This window comes from Anomaloglossus baeobatrachus, chromosome 5 (genome assembly GCF_048569485.1).
Source record: "Anomaloglossus baeobatrachus isolate aAnoBae1 chromosome 5, aAnoBae1.hap1, whole genome shotgun sequence".
Lineage (NCBI taxonomy): Eukaryota > Metazoa > Chordata > Amphibia > Anura > Aromobatidae > Anomaloglossus > Anomaloglossus baeobatrachus.
The window spans coordinates 37,995,120-38,018,628 of record NC_134357.1 but is presented as its reverse complement, the minus strand read 5'-3'; the positions used below and the strand labels follow the sequence as shown (position 1 = coordinate 38,018,628).

Sequence of the window (23,509 nt, the reverse complement as noted above, 5' to 3'; positions counted from 1 at the left end):
TACTGCCATATTGACTGTTCCATCTACAACATGGTCACCTCCTCGTGGCTGATGGGCACCGGCCAATTTGGGCTCCAAGTATCTCATTTATAGTTTAGTATAGTATATAGAATGTAGTTTAGTCTATATAATGCTGCTCACAATTCCCGTATTCAGTGTTCACTTTTACGCTGCCGCACACACTGTCGGCAGCACTTGTTCCTGTATTATTTGCGGTCACAGCAGCTTGCACCTGTTCACATTTGTCTCATTTGGTCCGCGGGCACTTTTCCAGTTTGCTTTTTGAATCAAATGGATAGTTTCTAATTGTTAATAGCGCTGCGTGCCAGAAAAGTATTGTTATCCATCAGATAATTTGTCTATCAGTGGTGTGCTCGTCCATTGTGGGCTATGGGCATTACTGGTTTTGTATCTGCGGGCCTGTAGGTACGATGTGCATACTTACCAAAAGTTCTGATTTTACCAGGTGTCACGCTAGATACAGGGAAGTACTAAGCGTGACCCTAGATAGGTTCCACACCTATGCGCTGAGCCGGATACCTGATTCTAGGTATCCCTAGTGCTGGACCCTAAATAGGGAACGGGTGGGATGAGCTCTTTGTCAACCCCACTAGAAAAGACACCAGGAAGGATACACAGGGAGAAAGTGCATAAACTACTTATCCACATATGACTCAGGTAGAATTCAGCAATGATACTACAGATGAGTACAAGCCATCTGCTTGCAACCAGAGCTTGAATGAACTGAATAATATCACAAGTATCAGTCCAGAGAAGATGGGAGTATTTAAGCACAAGGGGAATACTGATGGCAGCAGCTGAATGGAAGGAGAGCTCCGCTGGGTCCTAAAGGAGAAGAGAAGAAAACTCAGCAGAAAAGCTACTTAATACAATAAATACTGACAGCAGGAACAATAGAAAGTCAGGGAGCATTTTGCGCAGCCAAATGCTGTGACCTTCTATTGCCAGAAGCCACATGACCGTGACACTGGGACAGTGGAACTCAAAAATGACTGGCAAAGTTGCAACTAGGCTTCTCTATTCTGGGGACAAAAAAAATAAAATGTTCTGACCTCATCCTGTACCTCAATTCCCTGGCACAGGAGGTGTGACTTGCTGGTCAATGAGGAGCGACCACTCTGAAAGATGTTCATACCCACTGGTTAGGACTGGTAGGACACTGATGACAATGAATATTGGTAATATGTGTCTGGTCCGTTTCGCATGGCCGTAATATGGGCGGTGTTTTTTCTGGCTCGACAGTGGACAACTTATTTGTGTTAAAGTGTTCTAATTGATATGTGTCGACCCTAAATGGCAATATAATCTGCACATGTATATACTGTATACAGCTCACCTCTATCTTCATGTTACAGGGAGATAAGTTGGAAGCCATTGATGTACCGGTGCTAGGGGACGATTCTGCTCCAATAGGGGTGCTGGCGGGAGAGTATTATAGGTAATGGCAGAGGATTTTCTTATTTTCTGGTTAGAATTAAAGGGAATGTGTCATCAGAAAATGACGTATTGTTTTATGGTAAATGTATTGTTTCATTTTTATCTTTTTTTTTCATATGTAAAAAACATTAAAAATGTTCACTTTTTGTACTTGTTGTTATGCCTAACATTAGACTCCTATTTCATGTTGTGCACATGGATATTAGCAGCAATAGACTGAATCAGACCCTATTTGATTGTATGGAAGCATTATCTGGGCAAAAGACATCTTGTAGAGGGGGGGGGGGGTGAGCTGTGACATCACTGTTAGTGAAAGGGGGTTCCTATCTTATCTACTGTATATAGTGGTGTTATCAGTCATTGTAAAGGAGGAGGAGGTGAGCTGTGACGTCACCTATAGTGAAAGGTGGATCCTGTATTATCTGCTGTATATAGAGGTGTTGTCGGTCATTGACCATGAGGGGGAGGAAGTGAGCTGTGACATCATCTATTGTGAACAGTGATCATGTGTTATCTACAGCTGACCGGCACAGCCAGAGATACAGGTACCCATTTCACCAGTGCCCGCTCTCTGATCGCTGTAATCGGTCAGTCAATCAATCACAGCATGATCATGAAATATCAGAACTTCCTTGGACGATGGTATTAGGCTCAATATACGCTCTAACTTTTTTTGCTCATCTATTGCTGTATAATTAGAAATGTAGTATAGTTCTGCTGATTAGCTATGTCTCTTACCCCATTGGCAGGGCATTGCAGGAGCTTAGGTATCCTTGGTTACAGCCACTCATATAGTGACAGCTAGATTGTGATTGTTGCCAGTGGTCGTAATCATTGATATCTATGGTGCAATGCCCTGCACATGAGGTAAGAGACATGACTAGATCAGGAGAACTATACTACATTTCTAATTTGAGGTATTTGCCAATAATACTATTATTATTACACCTACTACAGATTGGGATAGGATCTTCGAGAGCCTATCCCAATATGTAGTAGGTATAATAATATCAAATACCATATAGTTCTCCTGATTTATTATGTTAGTTACCTCATGTGCAGGGCATTGCAGGTCCTTAGGTATCCATGATTACCACCATGAGCAACTAACTAAGGCTGGGGTCACACTTGCGTGTGACTCGTGCGAGAATCGGATCGCACTGCACAGACCGGCCGCCTTCTCTTCTGCCAGGAGCGACTCCGCTGTATATATTTCTATGATTCTGACCTACTCCTGTCAGGAGAGGCACGGCCGGTCCGGGCAGTACAATCCGATTCTCGCACAAGTCACACGCAAGTGTGACCCCAGCCTAACTGTCACTATATGCGTAGTCATAACCATGGATATACCTAAGGTTCTGCAGTGCCTTGCACATGAGGTAAGTGACATAGCTAATCAGGAGAAATATATTACATTTCTAATTGGAGGTATTTGATAATATTATAACACCTACTAAATATTGGGATAGGATTTTGGAGACCCCTTTGAAGTAAATTGTGCATGTAAATGCACAGTGCCATTCACTGTGTAGTGGCCATTCCAGGGTACTGCAGCTCATATTCTATTAACTTCAATAGGAGCTGAGCTGAAGAATCTGCAAACAGCCGCTACACAGTGAACAGAGCTGTGCTGTTCTGATAATAGCTGATAAGTGGGAGTACCAGGCGTTGTACCCCCACCAATGTGATATTGATTATCCTAAAGATAGGTCATGAGTTTCTTAAGCCTAGGAAACCCCGTTAGCGTTTTCGGCTGTCTGATTATAACTAACCTTTCCGTGCCTCCCCCTGATCTCCTTCAGGACGGCACGCGTGTACATTGTCTTTGTAAAGCGCTCCTGTGAGATTTCACATTATCGTCTCTTTCCCCAACAATTGGTTTAAATGTTAATTAGATGCAAAGAGCTTTTGGTTATCTCGCTTCACTTACTAAAGGGAGAGAGTCCCGGTATTTCCTGCATTTACACAAGATGTTCTACAATAAGACGCGCACATTAAATTAGCAGAAGAAAGATCGTTCTTTAGAAAGCTGAAGGGTTTCGCTCTGATAACGACTGAACATTGAAGTTTTCCCTCTTTATATCTGCGGCTCTTTATGACCGCTACCCTACAGCTTTCATTTCGGCTCCAATCACTGCCGGGTGTGAGGATGGCGGCCGCGCCGTGGTGGCTGCACGTGTGCCACCGCTAATTGCCATGCATTCGACTCGACTTGCAATGTGAAAACATGGCAATTAGTGAAAAACGACTTGTATGCAACCTATTCAGTGCTCAGTAAACAAGGAACATTAATAAGATAAGTTGTATAGCATCACAGTCCTGGGCAACTCTCGACCAGCGACAAAAAAAATGAAAAAAAATGTTGAAACATTTGTGACTCTGCGTCGCAATCCTCATAAATCGCAATAGAACACCATAGAAAATTGCAGCGTCATGCAGTGCTTAGTCCCATTATAAAGGTACCGTCACACTAAGCGACGCTCCAGCGATCCCACCAGCGACCTGACCTGGCAGGGATCGCTGGAGCGTCGCTACACGGGTCGCTGGTGAGCTGTCAAACAGGCAGATCTCCACAGAGATCAGCCACCAGCGACGCGTGTAATGACGCTGTGCTTTGTAACAATGGTAGACATCGGGTTACTAGCAGAGCGCTTTGCTTATAGTTACCCGATGTGTACCTTGGCTACATGTGCAGGGAGCCGGCTTCTAGAAGCTGCGGACTCTGGTAACCAAGGTAAATATCGATACCCGATATTTACCTTGGTTACCAGCGTCCGCAGAAGCCGGCTCCCTGCTCACTGCACATTCAGTTGTTGCTGTCTCGCTGTCACACACAGCGATGTGCGCTTCACAGCGGGAGAGCAACAACTAAAAAATGGTCCAGGACATTCAGCAACGACCGGCGACCTCACAGCAGGGGCCAGGTCGTTGCTGGATGTCACACACAGCAACATCGCTGCTACGCCACAAAAACCGGGACTCAGCAGCGATGTCGCCTAGCGAGACGTGGCCTTTAAGCTAAAGCTACACCATGACACCGGTCCTGTGGCTAAAGTTTGCTGTTTGCTGCTACATCACTGCATACTGCAAGGGAATAGGGTCACATTGCAGCCTGCAAAGTACAGAGATCAGCAAAACATCTGATTCGGCCTAACTTTTTGCTTTGCCGGTCACGGTGGTTTTCAGGTCACAATGTGACCCCATTGACTTGCACCATGTTCTAAGATACGGTATATAGTGAGCTTTAGCCACACAACCGGTGTCACGGCCAAAGCCCCCATATAGCCCCAGCCGTACAGGTCAGTTTTTTTTCACGGCTTTTATGATCACTTGGGACTCTTCTCTATCAGCCATTAACAAAAAGTCGCCCTCCACAATCTACTGGATACAAGACATCCATGTATTCATAGAAATACATAACAAGTAATTTCTTCCATAGGGCAACTTTTCCTAGCAAGATGTGCCCATCTGTCATGGTCTTATTCCTCATATTCACTGACTGATCATCAGAGTAGCTCTCACATGACTGTGATGAGACAACAGCAAAAAACAGTAGGCCTCAGTGTCTAGGAAAAGCAGTCTATCACCCATAGCAACCAGTGCTCAGTAGTGATGAGCAAGCACTAAAATGCTCGGGTGCTCGGTGATCGTAACTAGTGATGAGCGGGCACTACCATGCTCGGGTGCTCAGTACTGGTAACTAGTGATGAGTGGGCACTACCATGCTCGGGTGCTCAGTACTGGTAACTAGTGATGAGCGGGCACTACCATGCTCGGGTGCTCGTTGATCGTAACTAGTGATGAGCGAGCACTACCATGCTTAGGTGCTCAGTACTGGTAACTAGTGATGAGCAGGCACTATCATGCTCGGGTGCCCAGTACTTGTAACTAGTGATGAGCGGGCACTACCATGCTCAGGTGCTCAGTACTGGTAACTAGTGATGAGCAGGCACTACCATGCTCAGGTGCTCAGTACTGGTAACTAGTGATGAGTGGGCACTACCATGCTCGGGTGCCCAGTACTTGTAACTAGTGATGAGCGGGCACTACCATGCTCGGGTGTTCAGTACTCGTAACTAGTGATGAGCGGGCACTACCATGCTCAGGTGCTCAGTACTTGTAACTAGTGATGAGCGGGCACTACCATGCTCGGGTGCTCAGTACTGGTAACTAGTGATGAGCAGGCACTACCATGCTCGGGTGCCCAGTACTTGTAACTAGTGATGAGCGGGCACTACCATGCTCAGGTGCTCTGTACTTGTAACTAGTGATGAGCGAGCACTACCATGCTCAGGTGCTCTGTACTTGTAACTAGTGATGAGCAGGCACTACCATGCTCGGGTGCCCAGTACTTGTAACTAGTGATGAGCGGGCACTACCATGCTCGGGTGCTCAGTACTCGTAACTAGTGATGAGTGGGCACTACCATGCTCGGGTGCTCAGTACTCGTAACTAGTGATGAGTGGGCACTACCATGCTGGGGGGATTGGTACTCATAACTAGTGAGCACTATGGTACTTGGCACGCAATAAGAGTAGTTGGATGCTTGGATGGATGCAACAGCATTTTTCAGATCTCTCCACAGGTGTCAATGGGGTTTAGATGCGGACTCATTGCTGCTACTTCAGAACTCTCCAGTCCTTTTGTTTCCATCCATTTCTGGGGGCTTCTTGAAGTATGTTTGGGGGACCCATGACCTAGGGCACAGACCCAGCTTTCTGACACTGGGTACTACATTGCGAGATTTGGTAATCTTCAGAATTCATGATGCCTTGCAGACAGTCAAGGCCCCCAGTGCCAAAGGCAGCAAAACAAGCCCAACACATCTCTGAGCCTCCACCATATGTGATATGTGTGATTTTTGGCAAACTGCAGTCGTGCTTTTTTTATGTCTGTGTCAGCAGTGGGGTCCACCTGGGTCTCCTCCATAGCATTTAATTTTATTCAGATGTGGATGGATAGTTTGCGCTGAGACTGATGCCCCCTGAGCCTGCAGGACAGCTTGAATTTCTTTGAAACTTGATTGTGGTGGCTTATCCACCATCCATGCTATCCTACATTGCAACCTTTCATACATTTTTTTTCTGCTGCCTATGTTTAGGGAGATTAGCTACAGTGCTATCACTGCCATGGGTTGTAAACTTCTTAATTGTTACACACCTTTGAACAAAGGAACAACAAGATCTCTAGAGATGGACTTGTAACTTAGAAATTGTTGATATTTTTCAACAATTTAGGTTCTCAAGTCTTCAACAGTTCTTTCCTCTTTCTGTTCTCCATGCTTAGTGTGGCACACATAAACACCCAGTGCAAAGATTCAGTCAACTTCTCCCCTTTTTATCTGATTTCAGGTGTGTGATTTTCATATTGCCCACACCTTTTACTTACTACGGTTGAGTTTGAACAAGCATCACATACTTAAAACAAAATTGTTTACCCACAATTTTGGTAAGGTGCCAAAAATGTATTTGGCCCATTTTGAGGGTTTTGTGTGACATGATGGCCAGTTTGCCTTTTTTTGTGTGTTGTTCCAGTACACAGAAAAGAAATAAACATGTGTAATTGCAATAATTTTCTGAGAGAAATAGTTAATTTTCTGCAACCATTTCAAGGGTGCCAACACTTTAACCCCTTCACGACCATGGACGGAAAGATCCGTCCTTGTGCCCTGGGCCTTAACGACCAAGGACGGATCTTTCCGTCATGGCGGAATCGCGGCACCGGAGCCTCCGGTGACTGCAATATGTTAACAAAAACCGCAGATTCGGGGAGGAGGGGACCTGTTCCTGACCTTAGGAGGGGTGGTGCCTCCTCCCCGGACCTACGGAGGCTGTGATTGGCTGACAAACGCCGCTCAACCAATCACAGCCACTGTAATGTTCCAGCCATTTAAAATGACTGAAACATTGAAATCCAGCCCTGGCCAGTGCAGCTGTAGCACTGGCCATTGGCTGGAGCTGGGTGACCTCACTGGATCACCCTCCCCCAGCTCCAATGCTCTGATTGGAGAGATCGGCCTTGTGACCGATTTCTCCAATCACAGTGGAGCTGTTGCCGGTGACCGCCCCCATCAGCTTCACTTGTCGCTGCAGCACACTGAGCACAGTGAGTGTACACAGTGCAATGGCAGGGCGACAAGCTCCGGTCCCATGCTGTTATGGACCGGAGCATGGGACCCGGAAGTTGCCGCGCTGCCATTGCACTGTACGAAAAGCGTCCCGATCCGCTGCCGCTGCCCTCTGCGATCTGCCACCTGTCTCCCCGATCTCCTGCCCGCACCCTCACCCCCACACCTCCCGATCCGCTGCCTCCGCCGCCCTCCATCTGCCACAGTGCCACTGCTCCCCCCAATCTGCTGCCCGGCCCCTCACCTCCGTGCAGCAGATCGGAGGGAGCGGTGGCACTATGACAGATGGAGGAGGACAGGGATCGTGCACCCTGTCCTCCTCCATCTGTCAGTGCCACCGCTCCCTCCGATCTGCTGCCCGGCCCCTCCCCCTCGTGATCGGTGCCCGCCCCCTCCCCTCCGTGATGTGCTGCTCGCCCCCTCCCCTCCGTGATGTGCTGCTCGCCCCCTCCCCTCCCCTCCGTGATGTGCTGCTCGCCCCCTCCCCTCCGTGATGTGCTGCTCGCCCCCTCCCCTTCGTGATGTGCTGCTCGCCCCCTCCCCTCCGTGATGTGCTGCTCGCCCCCTCCCCTCCCCTCCGTGATGTGCTGCTCGCCCCCTCCCCTCCGTGATGTGCTGCTCGCCCCCTCCCCTCCCCTCCGTGATGTGCTGCTCGCCCCCTCCCCTCCGTGATGTGCTGCTCGCCCCCTCCCCTCCGTGATGTGCTGCTCGCCCCCTCCCCTCCCCTCCGTGATGTGCTGCTCGCCCCCTCCCCTCCGTGATGTGCTGCTCGCCCCCTCCCCTCCGTGATGTGCTGCTCGCCCCCTCCCCTCCGTGATGTGCTGCTCGCACCCTCCCCTCCCCTCCGTGATGTGCTGCTCGCCCCCTCCCCTCCGTGATGTGCTGCTCGCCCCCTCCCCTCCGTGATGTGCTGCTCGCCCCCTCCCCTCCGTGATGTGCTGCTCGCCCCCTCCCCTCCGTGATGTGCTGCTCGCCCCCTCCCCTCCGTGATGTGCTGCTCGCCCCCTCCCCTCCGTGATGTGCTGCTCGCCCCCTCCCCTACGTGATGTGCTGCTCGCCCCCTCCCCTACGTGATGTGCTGCACGCTCCCCCCACCTCTCACCCCCGTGGTCAGCTACCCGCCCCCTCCCCTGTCACCGCCGTGATGTGCGCTCCCTCCCCTGTCACCGCCGTGATGTGCGCTCCCTCCCCTGTCACCGCCGTGATGTGCGCTCCCTCCCCTGTCACCGCCGTGATGTGCGCTCCCTCCCCTGTCACCGCCGTGATGTGCGCTCCCTCCCCTGTCACTGCCGTGATGTGCGCTCCCTCCCCTGTCACCGCCGTGATGTGCGCTCCCTCCCCTGTCACCGCCGTGATGTGCGCTCCCTCCCCTGTCACCCCCGTGATCTGTGCTCCCTCACCTGTCACCCCCGTGATCTGTGCTCCCTCCCCTGTCACCCCCGAGATCTGCTGTCCACTCTCCCTCCACCTCTCACCCCCGTGATCTGCGCTCTGCTCACCTCTCACCCCCGTGATCTGCGCGCTCTCACCTCTCACCCCCGTGATCTGCGCTCTGCTCACCTGTCACCCCCGTGATCTGCTGTCCGCTCTCCCTCCACCTCTCACCCCCGTGATCTGCGCTCTGCTCACCTGTCTCCCCCGTGATCTGCACTCTGCTCACCTGTCTCCCCCGTGATCTGCGCGCTCTCACCTCTCACCCCCGTGATCTGTGCTCCCTCACCTGTCTCCCCAGTGATCTGCTGTCCGCTCTCCCTCACCTCTCACCCCCGTGATCTGTGCTCTGCTCACCTGTCTCCTCCGTGATCTGTGCTCTGCTCACCTGTCTCCTCCGTGATCTGCGCTGCGCTCCCTCCCCCACCTCTCACCCTCCCCGATCTGCTGCCTCCTTCATCTCCTGTGATCCAGCTGCCTAGATCCATCCTGTAGGGTAACTATCCCCAATCTCACCTCCCACTCCCCTTCCCACCCATCCCTCCCAACCCGCTCCCTCCCCCCATCCTCTGCCGCTACTGCATCCACTGCGCCCTCTCCCATCCGCCCCCACCCTATCCCAGCCGCCGTCTCACAATCACAGATGCTCCCTTTAGATGCCGCTGCCCCCCCATCTGCTGCCGCCCCATCTGCCGCCCCCTCCCCCCCCATCTTCCGCTGTTTTTTTTTTTCTATGCCATGGGGGTCTAGTTTCCAAAATGGGGTCACATGTGGGGGAGCTCCACTGTTTCGGCACCTCAGGGGGTCTCCAAACGCAACATGGAATACGCTAATTATCCCAGACAATTTTGCGTTTGAAACGTCAAATGACGCTCCTTGCCTTCCGAGCCCTGCTGTGCGCCCAAACATTTGAGTTCCACCACATATGAGGTATCTGCGTACTCAGGAGAAATTACACAATACATTTTATGGTGCAATTTTTTCTGATACCCTTGTGAAAAAAAAAGCTACCTGGTTGAAGTAACAATTTTGTGGTAAAAAAGTTTTTTTTTATTTTCACGGCTCAACTCTATTAACTTTTGTGAAGCCCCCAGAGGCTCAAAGTGCTCAATAAACATCTAGATAAATTCCATGAGGGGTCTAGTTTCCAAAATGGGGTCACATGTGGGGGAGCTCCACTGTTTCGGCACCTCAGGGGCTCTCCAAACGCAACATGGTGCGGCTAACGATTCCAGCTAATTTTCTGTTCAAAAAAGTCAAATGGCGCTCCTTCCCTTCCGAGTCCTGCCGTGCGCCCAAACAGTGGTTTTTTGCCACATATGAGGTATCTGCGTGTTCAGTAGAAATTGCCCAACAAATTTTGGGGGTTCATTTAATCCTTCTACCCTTGTGAATATGCAATATTTGAGGCTAAATTAACATTTTTGTTGCAAAAAGTAAAATGTTCATTTTTTTCCTTCCACATTGCTTTAGTTACTGTGAAGCACCTGAAGGGTTAATAACCTTCTTGTATGTGGTTTTGAGTAGCCTGAGGGGTGCCGTTTTTGGAATGGTGTCACTTTTGGGTGTTCTGTGTCATGTAGACCTTTCAAAATTGCTTCAAATGTGATGTGGTCCCTAAAAAAAAGTGGCTTTGTAAATTTTGTTGTAAAAATGAGAAATTGCTCATAAACTTTGAACCCCTATAACTTCCTTAAATTTTTTTTTTTTTTTCCCAAAATTGTTCTGATGTAAAATAGACATGTGGGAAATGTTATTTATTAATTATTTTGTGTCATATGTCTCGTTGGTTTTAGAGCATAAAAATTCAAAGTTTGAAAATTACAAAATTTTCAAAATTTTTGCGAAATTTCCGTTTTTTTCACAAAGAAATGCAAAAAATATCGGCCTAAATTTACCACTAACATGAAGCCCAATATGTCACGAAAAAACAATCTCAGAATCACCGGGATCCGCTGAAGCGTTCCAGAGTTATAACCTCATAAAGTGACACTGGTCAGAATTGCAAAAAATGGCCTGGTCTTTAGGGTCAAAATAGGCTTGGGGCTGAAGGGGTTAAGCAATGGTTGTATAAATATCTGACCCGCCAAATCTCTCTGTGCAGAACAGCAAATACCAGGAGAATCCATACGAGTCCAAAATTAATAGTCGTATCACTTTGGAATATACAGTGTGTCCACCCATATCCTGTCCACCGCCAATAACTTGAGAACGGCGGCAGCTATAGGCATAGAAGTGGTGTCTAGGTATAGTAAAGTAGCCATTCGCTACGCAATGAAACCACCTATAGCGCCACCTGGTGGAAAACAACGGAGTTAGCATTTTTATCTCGAAAACTGAGCGCGATACAGATAAAAAGTGAATTACAAAGTTATAGTGCATCATCCATTCAATATGAATCGACACCTTGCATACAGAAAAGCTATGATTAGAACGTATAAAACGGGGAATTACCCTATTATGCAAATAAGTGTGCAACGTCATACCTGACGAAATACTGTAGACTGCTAATAGCACATACTGTACAGTAAATGGGATTGTTCAAAGGGTTGCCCTACAGACCTCTGTCACACTGTTCTCTCCAGCGTGACTCATCCGTGTTTAAACACTGGAGAGAACAGTGTGACAGAGGTCTGTAGGGCAACCCTTTGAACAATCCCATTTACTGTACAGTATGTGCTATTAGCAGTCTACAGTATTTCGTCAGGTATGACGTTGCACACTTTGCATAATAGGGTAATTCCCCGTTTTATACATTCTAATCATAGCTTTTCTGTATGCAAGGTGTTGATTCATATTGAATTGATGATGCACTACAACTTTGTAATTCACTTTTTTTCTCTATCTCGTTCTGTTTTCGAGATAAAAATGCTAACTCCGTTGTTTTCCACCAGGTGGCGCTATAGGTGGTTTCATTACGTAGCGCAAGGCTACTTTACTATACCTAGACACCACGTCTATGCCTATAGCTGCCGCCGTTCTCAAGTTAATGGCGGTGGACAGGATATGGGTGGACACTGTATGATAAATCTAAACAATTAATATTAGTATCGATATACTGTATATTATATTATGTCTAGTAATATTTAGCTGTAAAATTGATTCATTTTATTTTAGAATTCACATTTTGGAATTTTTCGAGTTGGCACCATATTTACTAGGCTTTTTATTTCTTTATTTTTCAAACTAGGAAATTACTGAGATATTACAGCAAAAACCACCCAGCCGAGCTGGTGAAATGTTACGAGCTGCTGACCCTTCACCTGGGCATCATCCCACCGGAGTTCATCATCCAGCAGTGCCGGGACCTGGCTCGTAAACTGTGGGAACCTTCTCGTCTACCGCTCTTGTAAAGTAAAGCAAAAGCCAAAGAGGGACTATATATCACCGGCCGTGCTCCTTTCACTGCAGTTACACTTGTGTACTTTGTACAGTACCGACCAATGATAAGGCTAGTGAGGGCAGCAAAGGTTGGCATTTGGCAGCAAGTAAAGAGGTTGCATAAAACAAGAAGAAAAATCAACTTTTTTTTTTATTTTTTCATAAATTATTCCATATTTATCCACTGGCCTTATTTGTTATTCAAGCAAATAAACTAAGCTGTAATACCAAACATGGCCCATGGATAAAGATAGCGCTGTTTCTGAAGAAAAAGTCAATTTTTCAAATTTTAGAAATACCCCTTTAAGAGGGTTGGCCACTACTTTAACATTGATGGCCTATCCTTAGGAGAGGTCATCAATGTCTGATCAGTCAGGGTTTGACACCCCGCACAAAAGTTGATCAGCTGTTGTTGGTGCCGGCGGTGGCAGGAAGAAATGCTCAGTTCCGGAGCTGCCCCGTCTTCTGATAGCAGCCGTGGCCGGGTACTGCACATCCATCTACCATTCAAATCACTAGGAGGTGGATATATAGTAACCGGCCGCGGCTGCTATCAGAAGACAGGATAGCTCCGGAACTGAGCATTTTCTGCTGGCACCAGATACAGCTAATTAGTGGGGGTGCTGGGTCCCAGCCAATCAGACATTGATGACCTATCCTAAGGATAGGCCATCAATGTTGTAGTAGTGACCAACCTCTTTAAAGGGAACCTGTCACCAGATCTGGTGACTATAAGCTGCGGAAACCACCAGTGGGCTCTTATATACAGAGTTCTAGCATGCTGTATATAAGATCCCTGGCTGCTGTGTAGAACGTAAAAATGACTTTATAATACTCACCTAATGGGCGATGCGGTGCATACTGGTCGAATGGGTGTCTCCGTTCTCCAGTACCAGCGCTTCCTCCTTCGGCCATCTTTGTCCTCCTTCTCCTGAAGCCTGGGTGCATGACGCGTCCTACGTCATCCACACTAGCCGGCATTGAGGTCCTGCGCAGGCGCACTTTGATCTGCCCTGGGCAGGACAGATCAAAGTATTGTAGCGCACATGTGCGGGACCTCAATGCCGGCTAGTGTGGATGACGTAGGCTGCTTCATGCACCCCGGCTTCGGAAGGAGGAGGATAAAGATGGCCAAAAGAGGAGGCGCCGGTACCAGAGTACGGAGACACCCGTCTAACTAGTCTGTTCCGCACCGCCCTTTAGGTGAGTATTATAAAGTGATTTTTATGTTTTACACAGCGGCCTCAGTTCTTATATATACAGCATGCTAGAATGCTGTATATAAGAGACCACTGGAGGTGACCGCAGCCTATAGTCACCAAATCTGGTTTCAGGTTCCCTTTCAAGGTTGAATATAGATGGTAAAACACAAGTAATGGCAAGTCAGTGTCCTGAGACCTAATCTTATATACTCGAATGTGCTCTTTATTACAAATAGTGCCAAATAGTGTTAAATATTCTTAAACTGGGCTCTCCCAAGAACAAAATATATTACCTATCCCCAGTATAGGTGACATTTGTACGATTCCTGGGAATCCGGGTACTGAGATCACTACCAATCCCAAAAACGGGGGAATGTGTGAATTAAGCTTTAGTGAGCATGTGCAGCCGCCGCTCTTATAAGCAGTGGTCGCACATGCTCATTCATGCAGGGAACGTTAGGACCCTTAATCATGGGATAGGCAGTAGTTGAACCCTAAACAATAATATATTTATCATTTGCGGATATGTTATCTATGAAAAAACTACTTTAAGTCTCTGTATTATGTATTAAATTGTATTTCTGTAGATTTTTTCGATGTTTTGCAGGCGGACTGTATATTGTAACCAGCCACTAAAAGTAATAAAAAGTTGAAGCAAGTAAATCCGATCATCTTCTAATATCGGTTGTTTCCCAGATTTTGTGTGCGCACTTATTGTATTGGCAAGATTCCGAGAGAAATATTAAAGTTCTTTTGAAATCTTGAAAGAACCAGCAAATATCTGCTTTTTCTATTTGTATTCATCCTATAGGGATTTTGAAGCAGATGTACAATCCCAGTGTTCTCCAGTGATCATGAGCAGGGAGTGCAATTTAAAGCTCAAATAAAAGGGAATGTCATGTATAGTACTGACCAAAAGTTTGGACACACTTTCTCATTTAAAGAGTTTTCTTTATTTTCAGGACTCTGAAAATTATAGATTCACATTGAAGGCATCAAAACTATGAATTAAAACGTGGAATGAAATACTTAAAAAAGTGTGAAACAACTGAAAATATGTCTTATATTCTAGGTTCTTCAAAGTAGCCACCTTTTGCTTTCATTACTGCTTTGCACACTCTTGGCATTCTCTTGATGAGCTTCAAGAGGTAGTCACCGGAAATGGTCTTCCAACAGTCTTGAAGGAGTTCCCAGAAATGCTTAGCACTTGCTGGCCCTTTTGCCTTCACTCTGCGGTCCAGCTCACTCCAAACCATCTCGATTGGGTTCAGGTCTGGTGACTGTGGAGGCCAGGTCATCTGGCGTAGCACCCCATCACTCTCCTTCTTAGTCAAATAGCCCTTACACAGCCTGGAGGTGTGTTTGGGGTCATTGTCCTGTTGAAAAATAAATGATGGTCCAACTAAACGCAAACCGGATGGAATAGCATGCCGCTGCAAGATGCTGTGGTAGGCATGCTGGTTCTGTATGCCTTCAATTTTGAATAAATCCTCAACAGTGTCACCAGCAAAGCACCCCCACACCATCACACCTCCTCCTCCATGCTTCACGGTGGGAACCAGCCATGTAGAGTCCATACGTTCACCTTTTCTACAAAAGCACGGTGGTTGGATCCAAAGATCTCAAATTTGGACTCATCAGACCAAAGCATAGATTTCCACTGGTCTAATGTCCATTCCTTGTGTTCTTTAGCTCAAACAAGTCTCTTCTGCTTGTTGCCTGTCCTTAGCAGTGGTTTCCTAGCAGCTATTTTACCATGAAGGCCTGCTGCACAAAGTCTCCCAGTTGTTCTAGAGATGGGAAGGTGTGTCCGAACTTTTGGTCTGTACTGTATTTGATGTCGCTGGGTATAGGAGAAATAATGAGTATTATTATATTTAGAATATTCATAGCGTGCAGTCAACCAGCAAATGTATCAACCAGCAAAATCTCAATTTTATGCTGCAAAATTCAACACAGATCTCACAATTTGCAATGCAAGTGTGTTGAAATGTGCAGCAAATTTTCAGTTTTCACATCTCCATCGCCAGTTTTACTCTGCAGCAGAAAGGTTCAGTGGATACGCACCGTTCACACTCTCCAGGAAGTGATGGCGTATAAATCCCTCCAAGGAAGACCAGATATTGACTGAGGAGCTGCAGAGCCTCAATGTGATATACTGTATATCATTGCTATTCTGCATTATCTAAGCTTATAAAAGAGTACAACAGAGCCGACAATAAATCACTAATGATGATTAAGTGACTCTGCACACCCTGCAACAGTCTACACTGCAAAGCTGACAACTGAGCTACACAAAATGGGAAGTGTCTGCTTATTGTGACCACTATAGTGGCCAATGTGAAAACTATACTATTTTAATATATTTTTTTTCGTTATGGGTAAAAGTAGAAAAAGAAACTAAAAGGCAACTTAAATGTTTTCAATAAAATCCATTTTGTTTTTCTGAATTAAAATTCTGCATATAGCAAAAATATCACTTAAAGCACTTTGACCCCAGTTTGGCACTGGTAAGCACCCGTCGTGAATAAAAGGCTCTAACGGTCCAGTAGAAGGCTATGGAGCCTCAGAACGATGTCCGATGTTAAGTATTTGTGTGTGTGTGTGGTTTTTCTCTTCACTAGTAATGGGAGTGTCTGATAAACGCCTCTCCATTACTAACTCCTGGCGTTGATGCCAGCTGACATCAACCCCAACCTCAATTACTGTACCCCTAATACCACTGCACTAGGGCAATCGGGAACAACTGAGGTGAAGCGTCAGAATTGGTGCATGTAATGGGATGCACCACTTCTGGGGCGGCTACGGGCTGCTATTTTTAGACTGGGAAGGGCCCAATAACCATGGAACTGCCCAACCTAATAATAGCAGCCCTCAGCTGTCTGGTCTACCTGCAATAGTTATCGAAAATCAGGGGGGCCCACATTTTGTTTTCTTTATTTAATCATTACACACTAACAAGCTTTACATGGTGCAATTTACTATGTCTGTCACTCTGTCTATATTTCTATTGATTGCTATCAATCTCTATAAATCCAAGCATTTGACCCTCATGCTGACAAGAAGGCAGATAAATTTATCTCTGACTACAAAACCATGAAAAAAGACAGCATAAATGCAACAAACAAGTGCATAACACTTCAGGATTCTCATTTCCCCTTCAGGTTTTGTGACAAATCTGTACTCAAAAATGCATAATAAAGTAGATTAAAAAACCCACGTGTGCACAAAGCTTTAGAAGAACATAGTGGAAATTCTTGGGCTTCACTTTCCGGTCCGGCCTTCTTCTATTCTGAGACCTGCCTACATCAGGATTTCATGCTGGGTTGGACTTTCTGCATGAAGGATTCTGCTGCTGGGAAAAAAAAATTATACTGTAGATTTCAGGTTAATTACAAAGCGAGCCTCAAAGTCCACTCTTCAGTCAATAGATCGGGAACGATTTAAAGCAATAGCTCTTCTTTTGATGCCTGAAGATGTCCGGCGTGGGATCACAATGGCTGAAACTAATCCGATGCCCGAGCGCAAGAGCTTATTCCAAAACTTCAGGAACTCCGAAGCTGAAATATGACGCTGTGATTATTGGAGGAGGTAAAGTTGCCGGTAGTTTGGCACCGCTGTTACTAATGTTAGCTGTGCACTGCAATCTGTATGCACAGGCCATAACGCTGCGGATTTAACCCTCCGCATCCTGGGATTCTTATGAAAAGATCCATTGTAGATGGGATATCACTAGATCCAACTAACAGTCCATATGTATTAACTGTAAGGAATAAAGTAATAATATTATATAATATTTATTCATTTATATAGCGCTATTAATTCCACAGAGCTTTACATACATTGACAAAGTACCGTAAATATTTTGTTTAAATCTTTTTGAAAGGATCAAGATTTTAGTGCAAAAAAACCCCCCTAAGAATTCCTATTAAAAATTAGTTTTTGCATGCACTAAATATACTGTTTACTAAGCTACTCAAGGACTATATAATGGTAAAAATGCAATTGATAGATTTAAAGGGTTTGTCCAGGATTTATCCAAAAGTTCTGCTAGATTCCCAGATAAACACTCCCTTCTCATAGGATGTGCGGAATTGCAATCTAGCCCAATTTACTTGCACCTCTCCCCATTCAGAGTGATAAACTGCAAACAAAGAGTTAAATTATAAAAAAAAAATCACTGCCTGCAGCCATTACTGCAGCTGCTGAATATTCTTTATATGTGGAATCCAATAAATCAGGATGCAAAATACAATTCTGGCACGGTTCTCGCTGTCACAATTCCTTGGTAGAGAGTGACTGGAGACTTTTGACCCAAACCTAAACAACCCCTTTTAGTCCCCTTCACATATCAGTGTCTCCGGTACATGTGACGCCTATGTTTCCGGTATGTGTAACGTCCGTTTCCACATGTACTGGAGACACGGACATGAATTAAATTCAATGAGTTAGTGCACGTGTCCGTATTCTCTTGTATTTGTATGTGTGTCTGTGTGCTCCTCACAACAACATGTTCATTTTCTGCTAGCAGCAAGGGTGTCACACGGACCGCACACTGATGTGATCCATGTGCCACGTACCGGAGAAAAAACAGGTCACATAGAAAAAAATAATTGTTATACTTCCCTGTCTCCAGGCTGCTGTCACACTTGCTTCTGGGCCGGCTCATGAATATTCCCTGCAATAACCGTGGACCCAGAAGCAACAGCGGCGCCGGAGACAGGTAAGTATACAAATTCATGCTGTCCGTTAGCTATCCATCTGTCACACAGCACACGGAGAACACAGGTAGGACTAGTGCTGGATCCTACCTGCTCTTAATATTTGTCAACTAGCACAGGAGAGGCATGTTTGATAAATATTAATCCCGCTTTACATGGTACAATATATTTTACGATGTGTCGGCGGGGTCACGTCGTAAGTGTCGCACATCCGGCATCGTAAGGTACATTGTACTGTGTGACAGGTACGTGCGATTGCGATTGAACGTTAAAACGTTCATCGCACGCACGTCGTTCATTTCTCTATAATTGAATGTCAGATTGTTCATCGTACCCGGGGTAGCACACATCGCAGTGTGTGACACCCCGGGAACGATGAACAGATCTTACCTGCGTCCTGCGGCTCCCGGCCGGTAATGCGGAACGAAGGATGTGGGCGGGATGTTTACGTCCCGCTCATCTCCGCCCCTCCGCTTCGATTGGCCGGCTGCCACGTGACGTCGATGTGACGCCGAACGTCCCTCCCACTCCAGGAAGTGGACGTTCGCCGCCCACATCGAGGTCGTATGGAAGGTAAATACGTGTGACGGGGGTTAATAGTTTGTGCGGCACGTTCAACAGATTGAACGTGCCACACATACGATGGGGGCGTTGCAAAACGCATACGATATCGTATGTGAAATTGGAACGTGTAAAGCTGGCTTTAGGGTAAGGGTCCTGTCACAGAGAAGTCGCACTGTTGTGGCTGATGGGATCTCATGAATTGGTCAATGTGTGTGCTACGTACCATCATTCTATTCTGTATGGTTGTAATGCAGTTTACATTTCATATATTCTATGTTTGTTAATATCTTAGGGTTCACAGAGTGCTGCTATATTATATTCTATTATAGATAGATGGGGATGTTATATTAGATACATAAAATAGATTAGATAAAATGTGTAGATGCTAGATTAGATAGATAAGCAGTATATGTATCTAATCTAGCATGTACACATTTAATCTAATTTATTTTATACATATAAACAGACTGAAAAATTAGGATGGATGGATGGCTGGATAGAAGATGGATTAGATAATGGATAAATGATTAAATAGATGTCACTCCAAATACATACAGACAGGGAACTTAGATTGTGAGCCCCAATGGGGACAGTCTTGCTGATGTACAGTATGTAAAGTGCTGTGCAATTAATAGCACTATATAAGTGAGTACAATAAAAAATAAATGTTAGGATGGATAGATACTTAATTAGGTGGACAGCTAGATGATAGAATAGAAAGATAATTTAGCTAGATAACACGCATAGAATAAATCTATTTTAGCTATCATCTATCTTATCTAATATCTAATATACAGGGTGGGCCAAAAGTAGGTGGACAGTATGTGAAATGGTGTAAAGTGAAACTAACTCAGTTGCCCTTAGCAACCAATCAGATTCCCCCTTTCATTCTTCACAGACTCGTTGGAAAATGAAAGGTGGAATCTGATTGGTTGCTAAGGGCAGCTGAGTCAGTTTCACTTTACACCATGTTTGATAAATCTCCCCCTTCATAACCCTATTACACATACTGTCCACCTACTTTTAGACCACCCTGTATATACACACACTGGCGGATACAGACAGAAAAGGGCCCTTGTGCAAGAACAAAATATGGGCCCTTTTTAGTCCAATAAGTCATTAAAATGCACAATTTCACCTGCTTCAGATGTAGTAATGGGCCCCTGCAGCTGCACATATTGCACCAATGATATGTCTGCTCGTGTGTGTGTGTGTGTGTGTGTGTGTGTGTGTGTGTAATGTCATCTATCAACTATCCATACTATCTAACCTCTCTAAAATAGTATTTCTTTGTCGCTCCATTGGGAGACCCAGACAATTGGGTGTATAGCTTCTGCCTCCGGAGGCCACACAAAGTATTACACTTTAAAAAGTGTAACCCCTCCCCTCTGCCTATACACCCCCCCGTGCATCACGGGCTCCTCAGTTTTATGCTTTGTGTTGAAGGAGGCACACATGCAAAGAGACCTCAGCAACGAAAAATTCAAGCGAGGTTTCGGTCCTTTCGGCCCTCAGCCAGGTCCCAATCCTCATCGTCCAACAGGCCACAGAAGAGCCAGAGAAACTCTTCTGCATGGCGGTCTAAGTCACGTTCTCCAAAGACCGCCAGAGGCACCGTCTCCAGGGCGGCCTCCTCATGACTTTCGGCCTCCCCAAACCGCATCCTCGCTCGGTGGCAGGCTCTCCCGCTTTTGCGACGCCTGGTGGCCACATGTCCAAGACCGATGGGTGAGGGACATTCTGTCTCACGGTTACAGGATAGAGTTCAGCTCTCGTCCTCCGACTCGTTTTTTCAGAACATCTCCGCCCCCCGAGCGAACCAAGGTCATGGCATCCGTGGTGGCGGTCCTACACTCTCAGGGCCACTCGGTGATCCCTTACTTAGACGATCTCCTAGTCAAGGCACCCTCCCGGGTGGCATGTCAACACAGTCTGACTGTGGCTCTGGAGACTCTCCAGAGGTTCGGGTGGATCATCAATTTCCCAAAGTCAAAATTGACTCCGACCCAATCACTGACTTACCTCGGGATGGAGTTTCATACTCTCTCAGCGATAGTCAAGCTACCGCTGGACAAACAGCGTTCGCTGTGGTCACGACGGACGCGAGTCTGTCAGGGTGGGGAGCGGTTTTTCTCCACCACAAGGCTCAGGGAACCTGGTCTCCGACAGAGTCCTCCCTTCAGATCAATGTTCTGGAGATAAGGGCAGTGTATCTAGCCCTAAAAGCGTTCCATCGGTGGCTGGAGGGCAGGCAGATCCGCATACAGTCGGACAACGCCACGGCAGTCGCGTACATCAACCACCAGGGCGGCACTCGCAGTCGTCAAGCCTTCCAAGAAGTTCGGCGGATTCTGCTGTGGGTGGAGGCCACAGCCTCCACCATCTCTGCGGTTCACATCCCAGGCGTAGAAAACTGGGAAGCAGACTTTCTCAGTCGCCAGGGCATGGACGCAGGGGAATGGTCTCTTCACCCGGACGTGTTTCAAGAGATCTGTTGCCGCTGGGGAACGCCGGACGTCGATCTCATGGCGTCTCGGCACAACAACAAAGTCCCGGCATTCATGGCACGGTCTCAGGATCACAGAGCTCTGGCGGCGGAATCCTTAGTTCGGGATTGGTCGCAGTTTCGACTGCCTTATGTATTGCCTCCTCTGGCAATGCTGCCCAGAGTGTTGCGCAAGATCAGGTCCGACTGCCGCCGCGTCATCCTCGTCGCTCCAGACTGGCCGAGGAGGTCGTGGTACCCGGACCTGTGGCACCTCACGGTGGGTCAACCGTGGGCGCTCCCAGACCGACCAGACTTGCTGTCTCAAGGGCCATTTTTCCATCTGAATTCTGCGGCCCTCAACCTGACTGTGTGGCCATTGAGTCCTGGCTCCTAGCGTCCTCAGGGTTATCTCAAGAGGTCATTGCCACTATGAGACAGGCCAGGAAACCAACGTCCGCCAAGATCTATCACAGGGCTTGGAGGATCTTCTTAGCCTGGTGCTCTGATAAGGGGTTTACCCCCTGGCCGTTTGCCTTACCCACGTTTCTTTCCTTCCTTCAATCCGGAATGGACAAGGGTTTGTCTCTCGGCTCTCTCAAGGGACAAGTCTCTGCGCTTTCCGTGTTTTTTTCAAAAGCGTCTAGCCAGGCTTCCGCAGGTCCGCACGTTCCTGCAGGGAGCTTGCCACATAGTTCCACCTTACAAGCGTCCGCTGGAGCCCTGGGATCTCAACAGGGTTCTACGGGCTCTTCAGAAACCGCCTTTTGAGCCGCTGCGGGATGTCTCTCTATCACGTCTTTCGCAGAAGGTGGCATTTCTAGTGGCAGTTACGTCACTCCGGAGAGTGTCTGAGCTTGCAGCGCTGTCATGCAAAGCCCCCTTCCTGGTATTTCACCAGGATAAGGTGGTTCTGCGTCCGGTCCCGGACTTTCTCCCCAAAGTGGTGTCCCCTTTTCATCTCAATCAGGATATCTCCTTACCTTCATTTTGCCCTCATCCAATTCACCAATGTGAAAAGGATTTGCATTTGTTAGATCTAGTGAGAGCACTCCGGATCTACGTGTCTCGCACGGCGCCACTGCGCCGTTCTGATGCGCTCTTTGTCCTTGTCGCTGGCCAGCGTAAGGGGTCGCAGGCTTCCAGGTCAACCTTGGCTCGGTGGATCAAGGAACCGATTTTTGAAGCCTACCGTTCTTCTGGGCTTCCGATTCCTTCAGGGCTGAAAGCCCATTCTACCAGAGCCGTGGGTGCGTCCTGGGCATTGCGGCACCAGGCTACGGCTCAGCAGGTATGTCAGGCGGCTACGTGGTCTAGTCTGCACACTTTCACGAAACACTATCAGGTGCATACCTATGCTTCGGCGGATGCCAGTCTAGGTAGGCTAGTTCTTCAGGTGGCGGTTGCCCACCTGTAAGAGGAGGGCCGTTGTTGCCTCTTTTTATCAGGGTATTCTTTTACCCACCCAGGGACTGCTTTTGGACGTCCCAATTGTCTGGGTCTCCCAATGGAGCGACAAAGAAGAAGGGAATTTTGTTTACTTACCGTAAATTCCTTTTCTTCTAGCTCCTATGGGGAGACCCAGCACCCGCCCCTGTGCCCTTCGGGCTGTTGTTCTTTTGTGTACACATGTTGTTCATGTTGAATTGTTCTTTTGGTTCATGGTTTTAAGTTCTCCGAACATCCTTCGGATTGAATTTACCTTAGACCAATTTATAAGTTTCCTCCTTCCTGCTTTTGCACCAAAACTGAGGAGCCCGTGATGCACAGGGGGGTGTATAGGCAGAGGGGAGGGGTTACACTTTTTAAAGTGTAATACTTTGTGTGGCCTCCGGAGGCAGAAGCTATACACCCAATTGTCTGGGTCTCCCAATAGGAGCTAGAAGAAAAGGAATTTACGGTAAGTAAACAAAATTCCCTTCTTTGCTATCCATATAATCATCTATGTACCTACCTACTGTCATAGCTGATAGCTAAAAGTGTTGAAATTGTTGCAGAAAGTGAAGTATTTCTCAGAGAATTTTTGCATTTACACATCTTCTGTTGTACACATGTTTATTTCCTTTGTGTGTATTGGAGCAACACAAAAAAAAACTGAGGAAAAAAAGCCAAATTGGACATAAGTTCACGTGAAACCCCA

At 46.9% G+C, this 23,509-nt stretch overlaps 2 protein-coding genes across 2 annotated transcripts in view; both read left to right on the top strand.

The window, feature by feature from the left end:
* Positions 1-12,919, top strand: part of HPS1 (HPS1 biogenesis of lysosomal organelles complex 3 subunit 1) — an 85,365-nt gene extending 72,446 nt beyond the window's left edge. Inside the window, 2 exon segments of the mRNA XM_075348411.1 lie at positions 1,377-1,459; positions 12,207-12,919. Of these exon segments, the coding sequence (XP_075204526.1) occupies positions 1,377-1,459; positions 12,207-12,369 (246 nt within the window). The 3' untranslated portion in view covers positions 12,370-12,919.
* A 4,014-nt stretch (positions 12,920-16,933) lies between these two features.
* Positions 16,934-23,509, top strand: part of PYROXD2 (pyridine nucleotide-disulphide oxidoreductase domain 2) — a 140,493-nt gene continuing 133,917 nt past the window's right edge. The window contains exon 1 of the mRNA XM_075352240.1: positions 16,934-17,190. Within this exon, the coding sequence (XP_075208355.1) occupies positions 17,076-17,190 (115 nt within the window). The 5' untranslated portion in view covers positions 16,934-17,075. The remainder of the gene's footprint in view (positions 17,191-23,509) is intronic.